Source organism: Mobula hypostoma, chromosome 6, assembly GCF_963921235.1.
Source record: "Mobula hypostoma chromosome 6, sMobHyp1.1, whole genome shotgun sequence".
Lineage (NCBI taxonomy): Eukaryota > Metazoa > Chordata > Chondrichthyes > Myliobatiformes > Myliobatidae > Mobula > Mobula hypostoma.
Window position 1 is genome coordinate 59,044,979 of NC_086102.1, and position 18,994 is coordinate 59,063,972.

General features: G+C 42.2%; 1 protein-coding gene across 1 annotated transcript; it reads left to right on the forward strand.

Moving 5' to 3' along the window:
• The first annotated feature begins 13,463 nt into the window (after positions 1-13,463).
• Positions 13,464-14,903, forward strand: LOC134347550 (putative uncharacterized protein MYH16). The gene is made up of 2 exons (XM_063049904.1): positions 13,464-13,811; positions 14,664-14,903. Exons 1-2 carry the CDS (start codon positions 13,467-13,469, stop codon positions 14,724-14,726), a joined length of 408 nt encoding a protein of 135 aa, XP_062905974.1. The 5' UTR covers positions 13,464-13,466; the 3' UTR covers positions 14,727-14,903.
• The last annotated feature ends 4,091 nt before the right edge of the window (positions 14,904-18,994 follow it).

Consider the following 18,994-nt stretch of genomic DNA (forward strand, 5'->3'; position numbering starts at 1 on the left):
CCTTATTTACATCTCTCCTGTAGGTAGGTGACCAAAATCGCATGCAATACTTAATCAGCCCATGTCTATTCAAATACTTATATATCTGATTCCTTAGAATACCTTCCAATAACTTTGCCACAAATGATGTGAGACTCATCGGTCTATAATTACCTGGTTTATGTTTAGAGTCTTTCTTAAACAGCAAACCATCGCTGGCTACCCTCCAAATGTCGAGTACCTCTCCTGTCGCTAGGAGTGATTTAAATATCTCTGCTAGGGTCCTGCTAATTTCTGTACTTGCCTCCCATAGGGTCTAAGGGAACACCTTGCAGACCCTGGGGAGTTATGCAATCTGATTTGCTTTAGGACTGCAAACACCTCCTCCACTGTACTCTATATAGCGTCCATGAAGTTGATGCTGATTTGCCTCACTTCTATAGGCTCTGTGTCTGTCGACTGAGTAAATACAGATGCAAAAAATTTATTTAAGATCTCCCTCTTCTCTTTTTGGCTCCACACATGGATTACCATTCTGATATTCCAGCATGTAACAAGGAACAAGTATCCATTAGAAGAGAAAGGTATATACTGAACTTGTGGGATGTCATTACATTTGAAAAGATTTTAAAGAGGTCTGTTGTGAAACCAACCATCATATCTAGTAGTTTTAGTTTAATTTCCTAGGACTATAGCTGATGCTTAAGCTAGATTGTATATCTAGGTTGTGGAGAAATTTATAGTCTTCCACTGAGCTGCTGGTAGATCTCTTCTGGAGAGTAATCCTCAGGAGGAATTGTCTTTGAACTCCTCTTCCTTCATGTCTCATACAGGCTGAACCCGCAGTTATCGACTCTTCAATTTGATGCCTCCACTTCTTGGTTATCTTTTGCCTTTTTTCTACTCTCTCTGATCTGAAATGTAAGACCAGCATTTCAAAAGCTCAGGATGAAGTAAACTCGATTTCCATTTTTACTTCCTCTCAAGAGCTTGCTACAAGCTGGAAAGATCAAGGGGCAAAACCTACATTCAGTTCTGAGATGCAAGTGCATTGGCTGTGTTGAACTCACTCTCCTACATATATTTCCATTATTTCTACCCCATCTAAATTCATTAGACTCAGGAGAAAAATCAGACTATTGATTGAATTGAGGCTGTTTGATTCCGGCTGATTTATTTTCCCACTTAACATTATTCTCCTCCTTTCTCCCATAACTTTTAATTCCCTTACTAAACATGAAGCCTACAGCCTTTTCTTTAAGTATACCCAATGATTTGACAGCTGTATTCACTCTATCTCGGCCTTTCAATATTTGGTAGGTTTAATTGAGATGCCTCCTCATTCTTCTAAACTATCGTGAGTACAGGTCCAGAGCCATCACATTCCCCTTATACCTTAATGCGTTCATTCTCAGGATCATCCTTGAAAGTTTCCTCTGGACCCTCTACACTGCCAGTACTTTCCTTTCTTACATTTGGGATCTAGTGGTGTTCATAATACTCCAAATGTGGTCTGACCAATCCCTTATAAAGCTTTAGCAGTACATCTTTGATTTTACATTCTAGTTCTCTCCAAATGAATGCTAACATTGAATTTGCCTTCCTTACCACCAACTCAACCTGCAAAAAGACCTTCAGGGAATCCTTCACTACTGCCAAGACCATTTGCACCTTTATCTTTTGAATTTGTAGCCCATTTAGAAAACAGTCTATACCTTTATTCCTTCTACCAAAGTGTATGAGCATACGCTTTCTTGCGCTATATTCCTTCAGGTTCATGAACAGTTATTAGTCTACAACCATTGGGCTCCTGAATCGGTGTGGATATCTTCACTCACCTCAAGACTGAACTGATTCTATGGCCTACAGACTCACTTTCAGGACTCTTCACAACTCATGTTCTCAGTATGCTTTTTATTTGCACATTTTATCTTCTTTTTCACATTGGTTACCTGTCAGCCTTTTTATGTATAGTTTTTCATAAATTCTATTGTGTTTCTTTATTTTCATGTAAATTTCAGCAGGAAAATGAAATTCAAGTTAGTATGCAGTAACATATGCATACTTTGATTAAAAAAAATTACTTGGACTTTATTTTCGACTTCAATCTGCTACTTCTATGCCAATTCTCTTAATCTCACAAATTCCCTCTGCAGTCTCCTTGCTTCCCCAACACTACCTGCCTCTACATCTATCTTTCTGTACAATGTAAACTTGGCCAGAAAGTCATGTTCCTTCATCCAGATAATTAATATATAATGTGAAAAGAAGCCATCCCAACACCTCTCCTGCAGTGCACCACTAATCACTGATACTCAATCAGAAAAGGCCCCCTTTATTTCCACACAGCACACACACAAAATGCTGGTGGAATGCAGCAGGCCAGGCAGCATCTATAAGAAGATGTACAGTCGCCATTTCGGGCCGAGACCCTTCGACAGGACTCATGAAAGGTCCTGACGAAGGGTCTCAGCCCAAAACGTCGACTGTACCTCTTCCTATAGATGCTGCCTGGCCTGCTGCATTCCACCAGCATTTTGTGTGTGCTACTTGAATTTCCAGCATCTGCAGATTTCCTCGTGTTTGTCTCTTTATTTCCACTCTTTGTCTTCTATTCATGTTTGTATTTTTCCTGTAATTCCATGCACTCTTAGCTTGCTTAATAGACTCATGTGCGGAATCTTGTCAAAGATTTTCCGAAGATCTGAGTAAACAATAACCACCTTTGTCTATCCTGCCTGTTATTTCCTCAAAGAATTGCAACAGATTTGTGAGGCAAGATCTCCCCTTAGTGAAACCATCTTGAATTCAGTCTATTTTATCATGTGCCTCCAAGGTCTTTGAAACCTCATCCTTAATAATGGACTCTAACATCATGAAGATGTTCAGATCACTGAAGTCTGGCTAACTGGGCTATCATTTCCTGTTTTATGCCTCCTTCTCTTCTAAAAGAGTGATTTTCCAGTCTTTGGAACCACTCCAGAATGTAATGGTTCTTGAAAGATCACTCCTAATCTCTTTAACTACCTCTTTCAGAACCCTGGTGTGCAGTCCATCTGATCCAAGCGTCTTATCTACCTTCAGACATTTTTAGCTTTCCAAGCACCTTTTTCTTCATGATAGTGATCACACTCACTTCTGGCTTGCCACTGGTGTCTTCCACAGTGAAGACTTATGCAAAATACTTGTTCTGTTCATCCACCATTTCTTTGTTCCACATTCCTATTGCTCCAGGATAATTTCCCAGCAGGCTGAGTCCACTCTTGCTTTTCTTATATATATATATCTGAAAAATATTTTTGACATACTCTCTTATATGACTGGCTAGATTACCTTCATATTTTAACTTTTCTCTCTTTATGGCTTTTTTTAGTAGCCTTCTGTTGGTTTAAAAAAACTCAATCCTCTAGCTTCCCAGTAATTTTTGTTTTTATGTTGTCTTTCATTTCCATTGTCATCCACAGTTGCCTCATCTCTCTTTAGAACGCTTCTTCTTCTTTAGGGTGAACTAGTCCCGCATCTTCTGAATTACCCCCAGGTTTACCAACACTCAAGAATCCTTCTATATTGTCCTATCAAACTCCAAACTCTACTTTTACTTGATCACATTTGCCGAACAGTTTTGTGTCACTTCAGCATAACTGTCATAGTACTTTTTGAAGTTTGTTTCAGATTAGCTTCTCAACATTAAACATCTGAGAAATCTGCTAACGAACCTACTATTGTCGAGTTCTCTGCATCATTTTTAACACCCATATTTAATATTCTTTGATGAATTTATTTTTAATATAAGATATTACTAAAAAGAATAGGATAGAAAGGTTTACAGACATTTAGAGAAATTTTCTGTGATAACTACCTGGTATAATCAAGTAAAGATAAGGTCAGTGTTGTTACTTCTCTGTGATTGACGTTAATTTTTTAAAAAAAATCCTGCAAAATATGGCAGTAACTTTTGAGTGTTGCTGGCATAGCAAAAGAAACATTTACATGCTTGAAGAAACATACACAATGTAGACAATCACAACAAAATCAATCTCTTGGCTTCTCCTGCTCACAATCAAAGGTGTTAGCAAATGAGATATTTCAAGGGTTTGGCAACATGTTACAGAAAGACAAGTCAGTAGAAGTGTGGAGGTGTGAACGTTAGTCTTCCAGTCTCCAGACCATATAGACAGTAAATGTTGTTTATTAAAAATCACATCATTGCTGAAAATCTTACTATTCTTATTTTACAGTTTGCTGCCTAATTTGTTATGTATTTATACTGTATACCAAAACAACTGCAAAGAGTAAAACATTATTTATTGCGTTAATAACATTCAACAGCTTCCTTTGATAGCAACTGCACAAATGCTGAAGCAAGTCTGTTGCATTTGTTTAGGATCTATTTTATTCAGGTTCAAAGAACTAGCAATTAACCTTTATCAGCATAAAGTGACCAGTTCCTTTGATCATGTAAAATTGAGATCTGTTTTTATAACAGGTTGAAGCTAGTTGACAAAATGACCAATGCTGCTTCATCCTGCTACGTAACAGGAGCCACGGTAGCATGGCAGTTAATGTGACGCTATTACAGATTGGGGCGTCAAAGATCAGAGTTCATTTCCGGTGCTGTCTGCAAGGAGTCTTCCCCATGGAATGTTTGGGTTTTCCCTGGTGCTTCGGTTTCCCCACACAGTCCAAATACCTACCAGGTAGGTTAATTTGTCAATGTAAATTGTTCCATAATTAGGTTAGGGTTAATTGGAGCTGTTTGGAATTGCTGGAGTGGTGTGGCTCGAAGGGTTTGAGGAGCCTAGTCCATTCTGTATTGCTAAATAAACTAATAAATAAAGTAATGGACAGCTTGTATTTTATGATTGGGTCCACCAGATTGTTGGATGTAAATTAGACAGAGCTGAAAAATCATTTACATTTACTTTGTGCTTTATTTCCGGTAAAGTGATTAGTTGACTTAGGATTCAAACAATGAAACAGGCCCAGAGAGTACCTGAAAATTTTTGGATCACATAGCATCATATTTCTTCTGCATGTACATGATTCAATTTGTCAAGATTAAAATTTAATTGCAGATGGTGTACTATGTTTCATGTAAAAATGTACAGAGGAAGCCAGACATGTACATGGCCTGCAGAAACAGATTCACATGAAGGTCCTATTTCCTGTGTTTTTCACGTGCATGCTGTGATTGCAGTGACATAGTACAAGTCCTTGGGGAGAGTTTCTTCCACTGTGCTGAAAGGTTATGTGAGATATCTATACAACAATAGTTAGTTGGCAATACACAGTTCTTGTCACCACATTGCAAGAAATATGACATTGGACTGGAAAGGGCACAGAATAGACTTACAAGCAATTTTCCAGGACTGTGATAAAATGGGAGGCTGGGGATAAATATTTTGAAATACATGATACTAACAGATAACATATTTTCAGATAATATTCAATTGCTTCCTATGATAACAAATGCAGAAATGCTCCGTTATAAGTACAAAGAAGTTTACAGATGCTGCAAATCCAAAGCAGCACGCAAAAAAATGCTGGAGGAACTCAGCAGGTCAGGCAGCATCTGTTATGCAAAACAATTGATTACATAAGTATTCACCCCCTTTAATATGACACAACAAATCATCACAGGTGCAGCCAGTTGGTTTTAGAAGTCACATAATTAGTTAAATGGAGATCTGTTTTTGGAGTCAAGTTGTTTCAATTGAATACTGTCTCTGGAAGGTCCAACTTCTGGTGAGTCAGTATCCTGACAAAAATCATACCATGAAGACAAAGGAACTCCGCAAAAAGGTTATTGAAAAGCACAAGTCAGGAGATGGATACAAGAAAATTTCCAAGTCACTGAATATCCTTTGGAGTACAGTTAAGTCAAACATCAAGAAATGGAAAGAATATGGCACAGCTGTAGATCTACTTAGAGCAGGCCATGCTCAAAAACTGAGTGACCATGCAAGAAGGGGACAAATGAGGGAGGGCACCAAGAGACCTATGACAACTCTGGAGGAGTTACGAGGTTCAGTGGCTGAGATGGGAGAGACTGCACATACAACAACTGTTGTCTGGGTGCTTCACCACTCACTGCTTTATGGGATAGCGGCAAAGAGAAAGCCACTATTGAATAAAATTCACATTAAATCTCAGCTAGAGTTTGCCAGAAGGCATGGGGAGACCCTGAGGTCAGCTGGAAGCAAGTTCTATGATCTAATGAAACCAAAATTGAGATTTTTGGCCATCAGACTAAATGCTACATTTGGTGTAAGCCAAACACCGCACATCATCAAAAACACACCATCCCCACCATGAAGCCCGGAAGGCTTTTGAAGGTAGAGGGTAAAATGAGTGCAGAAGATTGCAGGGAAATCCTGGAGAAGAACCTAATGCAGTCTGCAGAGAACTGTGACTTGGGAAAAGATTTGTTTTCCAGCAAGATACAATGACCCCAAGCATAAAGCTAAAGCTGCACAGGAACAACTTAAAAACAACACAGTTAATGTCCTGGAGTGGCCAAATCAGAGACCAGACCTCAATCCAATTGAAAATTTGTGGCTGGACCTGAAAAGTGCTGGTCACTCATGATGCCTGTTAGAGTGTGTTTTTTTGGGTAGATGATTTGTTTGCACTTAAATGACTTCGGCCACCAGACTTCTATTTGACTATTTGTCAAAGTACTGTGGATTGAATCCACAACAATGCGTTTCCTACAAAGGTGTGAATACCAGATGCTTCTGGCGCCGTAGTTTGACCTGACGCTGTAGTTTTGAAGACAGCATTATCTATACATTATAAATATTAGTTGTCTTCTATGTTAGCATGTAAAATGCCAAATAAATGTATTGTGGATTTAACTAAAGGCTGTGGATACCAATCCAGACATGTTGGCGTCGGAAGGAAAAGATGGAGTTAGGAGGTGTGATGTTTTGTATGTAGCTCCAAAAGGAAGCATTGTCTATGCATTGTCTATAACTTTTTAAGTAGCGATTGCCTTTGTGATTAGCATATAAATATCGAGCCCACATTGGGCTGGCAGACCTTTCTACCAAAAGCCTCTCCGGCTGTATGATGCCTACTTGTTGTGCCGAATAAAGAAGCTGCTTTGTATTTACCAGTGACTCTGTCTCTCCGGTGATTTCATCCACGCTACAACAATGCCCTTGCAATCTGACCAAACTTGAGCAGTTTTTTTAAAGAAGAATGGGGAAAAATTGCAGTGTCCAGATTTGAAAAGCTGATAGACAGCTATCCACACAGACTCAAGACTGTAATTGCAGCTGAAGGTGGATCTTCTAAATACTGACTTGAAGGGGGTGAGTAAATATGCAATCAATTATTTTGTCATTAATAATTCTAATAAATTTAGACCTATTTGTAGAAATTTGTTTTCACTTTGACACAAAAAGAGTCTTTTTCTGTTGATCAGTGTCAAAAAAGCCAAATTAAATCCAGTGTGGTTCAATGCAGTAAAACAATAAAACATGAAAACTTCTTGTGGGGGGGGGGGTGAATACTTTTTGAAGACACTCTATGTACTGTACAAGTTTACTCAAATATTGCTTAAATATTAAATGCACAGCAGAACCCAATGATCTGAAAATCTGAAATCCTCCCTCCTGCATTAACACCTTAGCCATGTGTTAGAGAACTTATGATCTTCCTATTTCTGGCCTGATTAGCACATGGCACAGGTAGCAATCCTGAGATCACAACCCTGAAGTTTCTGTCCTGTAACTTAGCACCTAACTCCACGAACCCACTGTGCAGGACCTCATGACCCATCCTACCTGTGTCACCACTACCGACATGGACCACCTCCGGTGGCCCACCCTCAAACTTAAGAATGCTATGGAATTGATCCAAGATTTTCCTTACCCTGGCACCCAGGAGGCAACAAACCATCCAGGAATCTTGTTCTCATCCACAGAACCTCCTTTCTGTCCCCTAATCAACAAATCCCCTATCATTACATTTGCCTCTTCTCACCTCTTCCCTCCTGAGCCACAGAGCTAGACTCAGTGCCAGAGACCTGACCACTGTGGCTTTATATGCTAGATTATCTAACCCCATTAGTATTCAGACCAGTATACCTGTTGTTGAGTGAATGGCCACAGAGGTACGTTGCACTGGCTGCCTATCCATCCCTCCTCCTCCTGGTGGTCACCTAGTCACCTGTGTCCTGTACCTTGAGTGTAACTACCACCCTGTATGCCTGGTCTATCAACCCCTCTGCCTCCTGAATGATCCAGAGTTCTTCCAGTTCTAGCTCCAACTTTATAACATGGTCTGTTAGCAGCTGAAGCTGGATGCACTTCTTGCAGGTGTAATCATTTGGGTCCTTGGAGTTCTCCCTTCCTTCCCCTATCCCACAAGGGAAGCATTCCAGCATCCTGTCTGGCATCCCCACTGCTCTAAATGTGCAATAAGAAAGAAGGAAATAATAAATAATAAAAATAATCTACCTATGGTCTACACATTACCTTGCTGAAGCTTTGATAAACCAATGCCTCCTCCAGCACTGGCCCACTCGCACAAGAGCTATTCCATTTTGTAAGGTCTATTTTGCTCAGTATGAAAGAACTAAAAATGAATCCTTAATTATCATTATAAAGTGATCAAGCCCCTGACCTGTTTTTATAACAAGTTCAAGGTAGGTATACAAAACTGTGAGAAGCACAGGTAAAGTAAATAAGAAACATAATCTTTAGTTGAATGTTCATGAATTACAAAGTTTAAGTAGGAGATATAGATAAGAGATGATGGAAACTGTTTGTCTGCAAAGTGGTAAGTGTTATGTTTTGTAACTTCATAGCATTAAACTAATCCAAAAGAAGACATGCGAGTCTAACCTTGTGTTTACTTTAAACGAGACGCACACATATCACATGGTAGCATGATGATGTATGTAATTCATGTATGTAAACATGTAATGAATAATTAATTAATTAATTAATTAATTAAATGAACCAGAATGCTTAATCAACCAATATCTATACAAGCTTACTCAAATTTTGCTTAAATATTAAATACACAAAAGTAAAGATCTCTAATTCTTTGTCAAAAACATGGTCGAAGCAGAAATTTTTATCTAGATGTGCATTTCAAGACCTAAGACCCACAAGACAACAGACCTGGAAAAAGAACATATTTGATAATGAATATATTGGATATACCCTTATTGACCAGCACAGATTTAATGGACCTAACAGCCACTGCCAGTACCACAAGTTCCCATGAGTCTGTAATATCGTTGCACAATTGCCAATTTGCTAAATGGGATTAGATTAAAAAATTGACCTTGCAGCTCAAATCTATCTGCCCTTGGGTCACTTTGGGCAGTTAGGAGTAGCAGAATTAAATAACTCTGCCATCTGTAATATTCTCCATCTAAACTGAGATCATGGTGAAATCAATCCAGCACAAAGGAGAATGGTTGTGATTGATTCAGTTGCAGTAAATTTCTGAAAGAGTCCCTTAGGGCAGTATTCCAGACAAAACCAACTTCAGGTGCTATTTCAAGGATGTTTCTTTGCTATAATGACCAAAAGTGGAGCAGTTTGATGATTGTGCAGTGCTCAGCTCCATTCAGAATCCTTCTGATATTAAAATAGTACTGACTTGCATGCAGCAAGATCTGAAGAATATCCAACTTTATGGTGTTACGTGATGAAGGGTACTAGCACTATGTGTGTCAATCAACTTTGTGAGTGTCACATTTGCTCAGAGACTCAGATATACAATGTCAACTATGTGACAATGAGATGCTGGATATTGGTATGGCAAGTGATATTTTGAAGTTGTGCCAAGCTTTCTTTATTTCCATTGTCTACTGACAAGTGAATGCAATTACTTTAAATTGCCTGGCTAATCTACATAAAATCACGAATTAGACATACTGTATATTGCTATTCCCCACTGGCTATTGACTTAAAATTCTGTAACTCTTTACCCAACAGCAACTTCTGTACCGAATAAACACTCAGAAAGCAGAAGTTCAAGTACAAGGACCAACAAAATCTTTTCAAGTTCAGCTGAAGATAGACAGTAAATACTGGGCTTGCCAATGCTGGCATCATCTGTCAAAGCCATTGGTAAAACTATATTCTTTAATTCGGAGCTTCAGCAAAGTTGAACATCTACCTCCGCTGACTTCAATCAACATTATAAAGTAATAATGCAGTTAATGACAACATTCCACTAACAAGCAGAAACCTATGGGTTTCTGCCAACTGATTATGTGACGCGGTGAACCGGGGCACGGGACTCGGTGGAGTTCGGAGGAGATCGACTGGTGGAAAGAGGATATTGAGTGAGCTCCAACAAATTAATTGTGCTCAGACTGAATAAAGATATAGTGGTGTTTTTTTTTATTTTATATTTTGGTTCTCTACTAACCCCATAGTTCAAATAAGAATTATAAAATTTTAATTATTTAACTGCATCCTGTGTATGGCTTGTCATTACGGGGTACTGATTTGAAACAGGGGACACATTGCACAGCACTCACCCAAACGAGAGTTCTAAGGTTTGGTCGGACAGGGGGTTGTCACCCCGAGATCATGCCACTAGGCAAAGCGAGTGTCACATCTTGGGGCTTCATCCGTGGATTTGATTCTGTGGAAGGCTGTGTGATCACCCTGTTTAAATCAGTGTTGGTGTGTTTCTGTGGGATTGCGGTTAGGAAAGGGTTCAGTGGGGTGGATATTCATATCCAGGAGGAATTGGTCATTCGATTTCGAAGTTTGGGTAAAGCTAAGGGTGAAGTTGAAAGCGTGGCGTGAAGGTCTTATAAAATGGCAGTCTTTGTTCTAGGTCAGACTAGTGCTGACGTCACGGTGGTGGGACTGCCAGTGTCTATTGGTGAGGTGGGGCCATGGGCTGTCCATACTGTCAGGAGTGAGGGGAAAGAGTGGTTGGAATGACCTAGCTATGGCAGGCTCCACCTGGTTTTTGAAATAATGTCTACTCCTAATGGGATGGAGGCGGAGCGGAGCGGACCTCTCAGTTGTTAGGCAGTGCTTGGCTGAGGGAAAGTGACAGGGATTAGTTGGAAGTTTGGATAGGCGGGCTGCTGACGTTGTTAGAACTGTCAGGTCCAATGACCCCATAGTGACAGCTGCCAGTTATCGCCAAGGGAAAAGGCACTTGGTTCGACTGGGGGCAAACTGCAGCTCAGGGTGGAGTTTCCAAACGTGAGTCAGGAGAATGGGGAAAAGTTTTCAGAGTTTTTTTTTTGGCTAGGAAAACAGCTAAATTGGTTGCAGTGCTGGGGGTGTGTCATTCAGTTGTTCAGAGAGGTGTCAGGAAACTTAGAGGAGATTCAGTGGGGGAACAGCCTGGTGTCTCTTGGGGGAACATGTTCCCAGCAATGTACCCCTAGGAACTCCCGAGAGGAAAAGACCCTATTCCTGAATTCTTAGTAGGACCGCACTCCAGTGAGTCGTTAAGGAGGGATGGAAGCTATCGCCTCCTCCAACGGGATCCCACCACTAAGCACATCTTTCCCTCCCCCCCCCTCTGCATTCCGCAGGGATCGCTCCCTACACAACTCCCTTGTCCATTCGTCCCCCCCATCCCTCCCCACTGATCTCCCTCCTGGCACTTATCCGTGTAAGCGGAACAAGTGCTACACATGCCCTTACACTTCCTCCCTTACCACCATTCAGGGCCCCAAACAGTCCTTCCAGGTGAGGCATCGCTTCACCTGTGAGTCGACTGGGGTGATATACTGCGTCCGGTGCTCCCGATGTGGCCTTTTATATATTGGTGAGACCCGACGCAGACTGGGAGACCGCTTTGCTGAACACCTACGCTCTGTCCGCCAGAGAAAGCAGGATCTCCCAGTGGCCACACATTTTAATTCCACATCCCATTCCCATTCTGACATGTCTATCCACGGCCTCCTCTACTGTAAAGATGAAGCCACACTCAGGTTGGAGGAACAACACCTTATATTCCGTCTGGGTAGCCTCCAACCTGATGGCATGAACATCGACTTCTCTAACTTCCGCTAAGGCCCCACCTCCCCCTCGTACCCCATCTGTTACTCATTTTTATGCACACATTCTTTCTCTCACTCTCCTTTTTCTCCCTCTGTCCCTCTGAATATACCTCTTGCCCATCCTCTGGGTCACCCCGCCCCCGTCTTTCTTCCCGGACCTCCTGTCCCATGATCCTCTCGTATCCCCTTTTGCCTATCACCTGTCCAGCTCTCGGCTCTATCCCTCCCCCTCCTGTCTTCTCCTATCATTTTGTATCTCCCCCTCCCCCTCCAACTTTCAAATCCCTTACTCACTCTTCCTTCAGTTAGTCCTGACGAAGGGTCTCGGCCTGAAACGTCGACTGCACCTCTTCCTATAGATGCTGCTTGGCCTGCTGCGTTCACGAGCAACTTTGATGTATGTTGCTCGACACCAAGTTGCCAGTTGAGTTGCTGTTCAGTTTGTTTTACAACCGGTTTCCGAAGCATTTACCCTTGATAACCTTCAGGGCACTGGAGATTTGGGGTACCAGTGCTGGTGATTATCCAGACGATGGTTATTGGTCAGTGAAACTGGAGTTCTCGGAGGCCAATGTGTGGGTGTCTGAGGTTGGTGAATCGTTAGTGCTGATGCGTCTGTTGAGACGGGAGGCGTTTCTATTCTGGAGGGGACCAACACCCCACTGGTGAAGAGGCGCATGAGGGCCTGCCAGGATGAGGCGGGTGAGAGCTGTTTGGGGGCATTGTCTGTGCACCCAGGGTTTTGAGCTGCTTGTGAGGACGTGTGTATCAGCATTGGGTCAGTACCGAATTTAAACGAGAGCTGATGGTGGTACGGCCCGGGGGAAGTATCTGAAGGTGAGACCCTCTTAGTGGATGCTCCGGTGTACCACGGGGGGGGGGGTGGGGGGGGGGAGTTGACCACTGAAGACACCTTGGTGAGAGAGAGGTCGAGGCGACTGGCCCCTGTAGACGTGGAGGACGCAGGCAGCGTGTGTGTGGGTTCTAGGACTCTGAACAGTATGCAGTCCCGAGGGTCGAAGACGTGCTGGGCTGTCTGAGTGGTGTGACGTGGTTTAATGTGCTGGATCTGAGGACTGGATATTGCCAGATCCCGATGAGTGAGGCCGACAAGGAGAAGACGGCCATTATAGGTCCCCTGGGATTCTTCCAGGCCGAAAAGATGCCCCAGAGCATATCCGGAGCCCTTGCAACCTTCCGGCGGGGCATGAGGAAGACCATGAGGAATGTGGACTTGTGTGGAGTTTTGGTGTATTTGGATGATCTCCTAGCACTGGGATTCGCCTTGGAAGACTATGAAGCGAGGCAAGTGAGGGAACCTGGGCGACAAGGAGTTAACAAAGTAAAACTTTCTTTGGACAAGTGCCAGGTCTGGAGAAGGACGCAGCTCGTGAGCGTTCTGCATTCATTTGTGGAATTCTGTGGTTATTATTGGAGAAATTACGCAACGCACCAGTTGCATTTCCTGGCGCTGGAACAGACGATGGTGGTGGAGCAGCTGAGTGACTGTCTCTATGGGATCAAGTTTGAAGTGGAGGTGGAGAAACAGAATTCCGAGCAGAAACTAGAGAAATTGATCCAGAACAAGTTGGAAGACTTGCATGTTGGGGAAGACGAAGGAAGCTATCTAATTAGGGCCAACAGAGAACTGAAAGCACCAAGAGGGGAGTCTGGATACAATTCAGAGGAGGTGAAGCAATGGCGGACAGATCTCGGAAGAGGGGAGCGAAAGTTTGAAGGAGACCTGAAGCTGAGCATTGACAGCCTAAATGAAATGGGAAAACTGGAAGTTGAACAGGAAGAAGTCATTCAGAAGAAAGAGCTGGAGGTAAGTTCAGGGACCACTAAACTGGAGGAGTCCAAGAAGAAGCTGGCGCCTCGATTACAGGAGGCTGAAGATACTGCAGAGGCAGCCCAGGCCAAGTGCTCCAGTTTGGAGAAAACCAAACAGCAGCTACCGATTGAGGAAATGGAGAAGAATACGGATTTGAAAGATGATGAGCTGTATGTGTGGTACCTGCTGCCTTTCGCTAACTTCCCCTTGATTGAGGAAGAGACTTTTGGCCCTTCTCCCGCTGAGTTAGATGTAGTGGGGAGGGTTATTTGTGGACAGTTTGGTTTACAGCAAGTCCGTAAAAATAAGGAAGCGAGGGCCTGGACACGAGATAGGGGGCTCCGAGTTATAGGGAGCTTGAGTGATAGACTAAGAGAGGATTTGGTAAGCAGACCCGAAGTACTCCCGATGGTGTTTGAGCCTGACGGGTTAGATGATGGGGTATAGAGGTCTCAGAGGATTAGGAGGCTCCCGGGTAGGTTGGCCAATGTAGCACCCGGAGAACAGGGCGTGAGGTCTACTGTTTGGGGAGCGATGTCACTGTTTTGTACCTGGATTGGGTTTTTGTGTCTGCAGGAAGGGTTGGCGAGTTATTCACACGTCATGAGAACATGACTAAATTTGGTGGGGGGAGAGTGTAAGTGGTTCTTCTTTCATGTTACTTGCTAAGGCTAATAAAGTAACTTCTCTGTAGTGTTATAATAAAATGGCTTCTCTGTAATGTTAAGTGCTGAGGTAAGGGGTTCTCTGTAGCAGCATGTTTGGGTTATAATTAGTGATAATGGGACTTGTATTCATTTGCTGACCAATTGGGACACATGCTATTCTTTCTTGTGTATCTGAAAGCTGGTGTTTGTGCAGGATTTGGGCAGAACACGCCATGGGGAAGAAGAGAGAAGATGCACCTGAAGAGATGCTGTGACCTGGTGAGCGGTGAGAACCCTGAGTGGGGGCATGGGACCCAGCGGAGTTTGGAGGAGATCGAATAGTGTGAAGTGAATATTGCTTGAGCTCCAATGAATTAATTGTGCACAGACTGAATAAAGATATAGTGGCGTTTTTTTTAAAATTATATTCTGGTTCTCTACTAACCCCATAGTTCAAGTAAGAATTATAAAATTTTAATTATTTAACCGCATCCTGTGTACGGCTTGTCATTACGGGGTGCTGATTTGAAACAGCGGACACATTGCACAGCATTCACACAAATGAGAGTTCTAAGGTTTGGCTGGGCAGGGGTTTGTCACCCCGAGATCATGCCACTAGGCAAAGCAAGTGTTACACACACACAGACACACACACACATATATATATAATAGTTAAATTAAATATGTAGTGCAAAATCAGTAGTGAGGTTGTTTTCATGGGTCCATTCAGAAATCTGATGGCAGAGGGGAAGAAGCTGTTCCTGAGTTGTTGAGTGTGTGCCTTCAGGCTCCTGCACCTCCTTCCTGATGGTAGCAATGAGAAGAGGACATGTGCAGGGGTCCTAAAGAACCACTCTCAACATTTTAAGGACAGCTTCTTCATTTTGCCATTATATTCCTGAACAGTCCATGAAACCATAAGCTGCCTGTGACAATGAGTTGCACAGATTCACCACTCTCTGGCAAAAAAAAATTCTCCTTACTTCCATTCTAAAAGGATGCCCTTCTATCCTGAGATTGTTTCCTCGGGTCTTCGACTCTCTCCCCTTAGGAAACATCCCCTCCACATCCATACTATCAAGGTCTTTCACCATTCAATAGGTTTCAATAAGGACACCCCTCATTCTTCTGAATTCCAGTGAATACAGGCCCAGAGCTATCAAACACTTTTCATATGACAAGCCATTCAAACCTGGAATAATTATTGTGAACCTCCTTTGAATCCTTCCAGTTTCAGCACATCCATTCTAAGATAAAGGGCCAAAAACTCCTCACAATACTCCAAGTGAGGCCTTATCAGTCTCTTATAAAGTCTCAACATTACATCCTTCTTTTTATATTCTAGTCCTCTAAAAGCGAATGCTAACATCCCATTTACCCACCTTACCACAGACTAAACTTACAAATTAATCTTTAGGGGGTGCTGTTCAAACACTTCCAAGTACCTCTGTGCCTCAGGTTTTTGCATTTTTTTTCCATTTAGGAAGTAGTCAACCCTTGCATTACTTCTACCGAAGTGCACGACCATGCATGACGAAAGTAATTTCTCCGTATCTCTGTTCGAAGTAGACATCCTTCAATCCTGAAGTTGTGCCCTCTTGTCCTATTCTCCCCTACCATGGGAAATAACTTTGCCATAACTAATTTGTTCAGACCTTTTAACATTTGGAATGTTTCTATGAGATTTCCCCCCTCCCAATACTCCTGAACTCTAGGGAATACAGCCCAAGAGCTGCCAGACATTCCTCATATGGAACCCTTTCATTCCTGGAATCATTCTCATGAATCTTCTCTGAACCGTCTCCAATGTCAGTATATTCTTTCTAAAATAAGGAGCCCAAAACTGCACACAAATTCTCCAGGTGTAGTCTCACGAGTGCCTTATAGAACCTCAACATTACATCCCTGCTCTTATATTCTATACCTCTAGAAATGAATGTCAACATTGCATTTGCCTACTTCACCACTGACTCAACCTGAAGGTTAACCTTTAGGGTATCCTGTACAAGGACTCCCAAGTCCCCTTGCATCTCTGCATTTTGAATTCTCTCCCGATCTAAATAATAGTCTGTCCATTTATTTCTTCCACCAAAGTGGCTGACCATACAATTCCCAATATTGCATTTTATTTGCCACTTCTTTGCCCATTCCCCTAAACTATCTAAGTCTCTCTGTTTCCTGAACACTACCCGCTCCTCCACCTAGCTTTGTATCATCAACACTGCCCGCTCCTCCACCTATCTTTGCTTTATCCATGGTAGCATCTTTCCTGTAATACCATGGGCTCAAGGCTTGTTAAGTAGCCTCATGTGTCGCATCTTGTCAAAGGCCTTCTGAAACTCAAAATACACAACAACAGATTTCCTGTGTCTACACTGTTTGTTATTTCTTCAAAGAATTCCAGCAGGTTTGTCAGGCGAGATTTTCTCTTAAGGAAACCATGCTGACTATGACATATTTTATCATGTGTCTCCAAGTACCCTGAGACTTCATCCTTAACAATTGACTCCAACATCTTCCCAACCATTGAGGTCAGTCTGACTGATCTATTGTTTGCTTTCTTCTGCCTCTCCCACTTCTTGAAAAGTGGAGTGACATTTGCAATTTTCCAGTCTTTCTGATCCATTCCAGAATCCAGTGATTCTTGAAATATCTTTACTAATGCCTCCACAATCTCTTCAGCCACGTTCTTCAGAACCCTTGGGTGTACACAATCTGGTCCAGGTGACCTACCTACCTTCAGACTTTTCAGTTTCCCAAGAACCTTCTCCCTAATAATGGTAACTTTACATACTTCATGACCCCAGACACCTGGAACTTCCACCATACTGCTAGTGTCTACCAACAGTGAAAACTGATGAAAAATACTTATTCAGTTCATCTGCCATTTTGTTATCCACCATTACTACCTCTCCAGCATCGTTTTCCAGCAGTCCGATATCCACTTTTGCCTCTCTTTTACCATTGATGTAACTGAAGAAACTTTTGGTATCCTCTTTAATAATGTTGGCTCGTTTACTTTCATCTTCCATCTTTACCTTCTTAATTACTTTTTTAGTTGCTTTTAGTTGGTATTTGAAAGCTTCCCAATCCTCTAACTTCCAACTAGTTTTTGCTCTATTATATGCCCCCTCTCTGGCTTTTATGTTGGCTTTGACTGCTCACGTTAACCATGGTTGTATCATCTTTCCTTTAGAATACTTCTTCTTCTTTGGGATCTATATGTCCTGTGCATTCTGAGTTGCTTCCTGAAATTCCAGCCATTGCTGCTCTGCTGTTATCCCTGCCAGTGCTCTTTTCCAATCAATTCCAGCCAACTCTTCTCTCATGCCTCTGCAATTCCCTTTATTCCACCTTAATAGTGATACATCTGATGTTAGCTTCTCCTTCTCAAATCTCAGCATGAATTCAATCATATTATGATCACTTTCCCCCAAGGGTTCTTTTACCTTTTCTCTAATCAATTTGGGTTCATTGTACAACACCCAAACCAGAGTAACTGATCCCCAAATGTGCTCAATCACAGCTACTCTAAAAAGCTATCTCATAGGCATTCTAGAAATTCCCTCTCTTGGAATGCAGCACCAACCTGATTTTCCCAATCTACCTACATATTGAAATTCCCAATGACCATAGTAACATTGCCCCTTTGGCAAGCATTTTCCATCTCCTGTTGTAATTTGTAGACCACATCTTTACTGCTGTTTGGACATCTGTATGTAACTCCCATCAGGGTCACTTTACCCTTGCAATTCCTTAGCTCTATCCACAATGATGCAACACCTTCTGACGTTATGTCTCCTCTTTCTAGTGATTTAATTTCATTTTTTACCAATAGAGCAACACTGCCCCTCTGCCTTCCTGCCTATCCATTTGATATAATGTGTATCCTTGGACATTAAGCTCCCAGCTATAAACTTCCTTCAACCACAATTCCGTGATGCCTACAACATCATACATGCCAAACTGTTATTGTGCTACAAGTCTATCTGTCTTTTTCTGTATCGTGCATGCATTCAAATATAACACCTTCAGTCCTGTATTCACCCTTTTTGATTTTGTCCACTTTTTATGTTACATCTCATCCTGCTGACTGCAACTTTGCCCTATTATCAGCCTCTCCTTGCTAGGAGTCTCACTACACATTGCCTCTGCAGTAAACCAACTACCTCATCTTTAGCACTATCACTCCAGTTTCCATCCCCCTGCCATATTAGTCTAAACCCACCCAAGCATCTCTAGCCAACCTGCTTGCAAGGATATTGGATCCCCTTGGGTTCAGGTGTTATCCATCCCTTTTGTACAGGTCATAAATCTGAACCCTTGTCCCCTGCACCAGTTCCTCAGCCATGCACTTACCTGCCAAATCATCCTATTCTTACCCTCACTGGAATCTGGCACAGGCAGCAATCCAGAAATTACTACCCTGGGAGTCCTGTTTCTCAGTTTTCTATCTTCCTCCCTATAATCTCTCTTCAGGACCTCCTCACTTTGTGTATCTATGTCATTGGTGCTAATATGTACCAAGAC

Bases quoted from the DNA above. Each gene is read 5' to 3' on its own strand.
- LOC134347550 (XM_063049904.1), top strand. From the start codon at position 13,467: ATGGTGGTGGAGCAGCTGAGTGACTGTCTCTATGGGATCAAGTTTGAA. The intron at 13,812-14,663 runs GTAAGTTCAGGG...TGTATCTGAAAG, and splicing joins TTCAGAAGAAAGAGCTGGAG to CTGGTGTTTGTGCAGGATTT.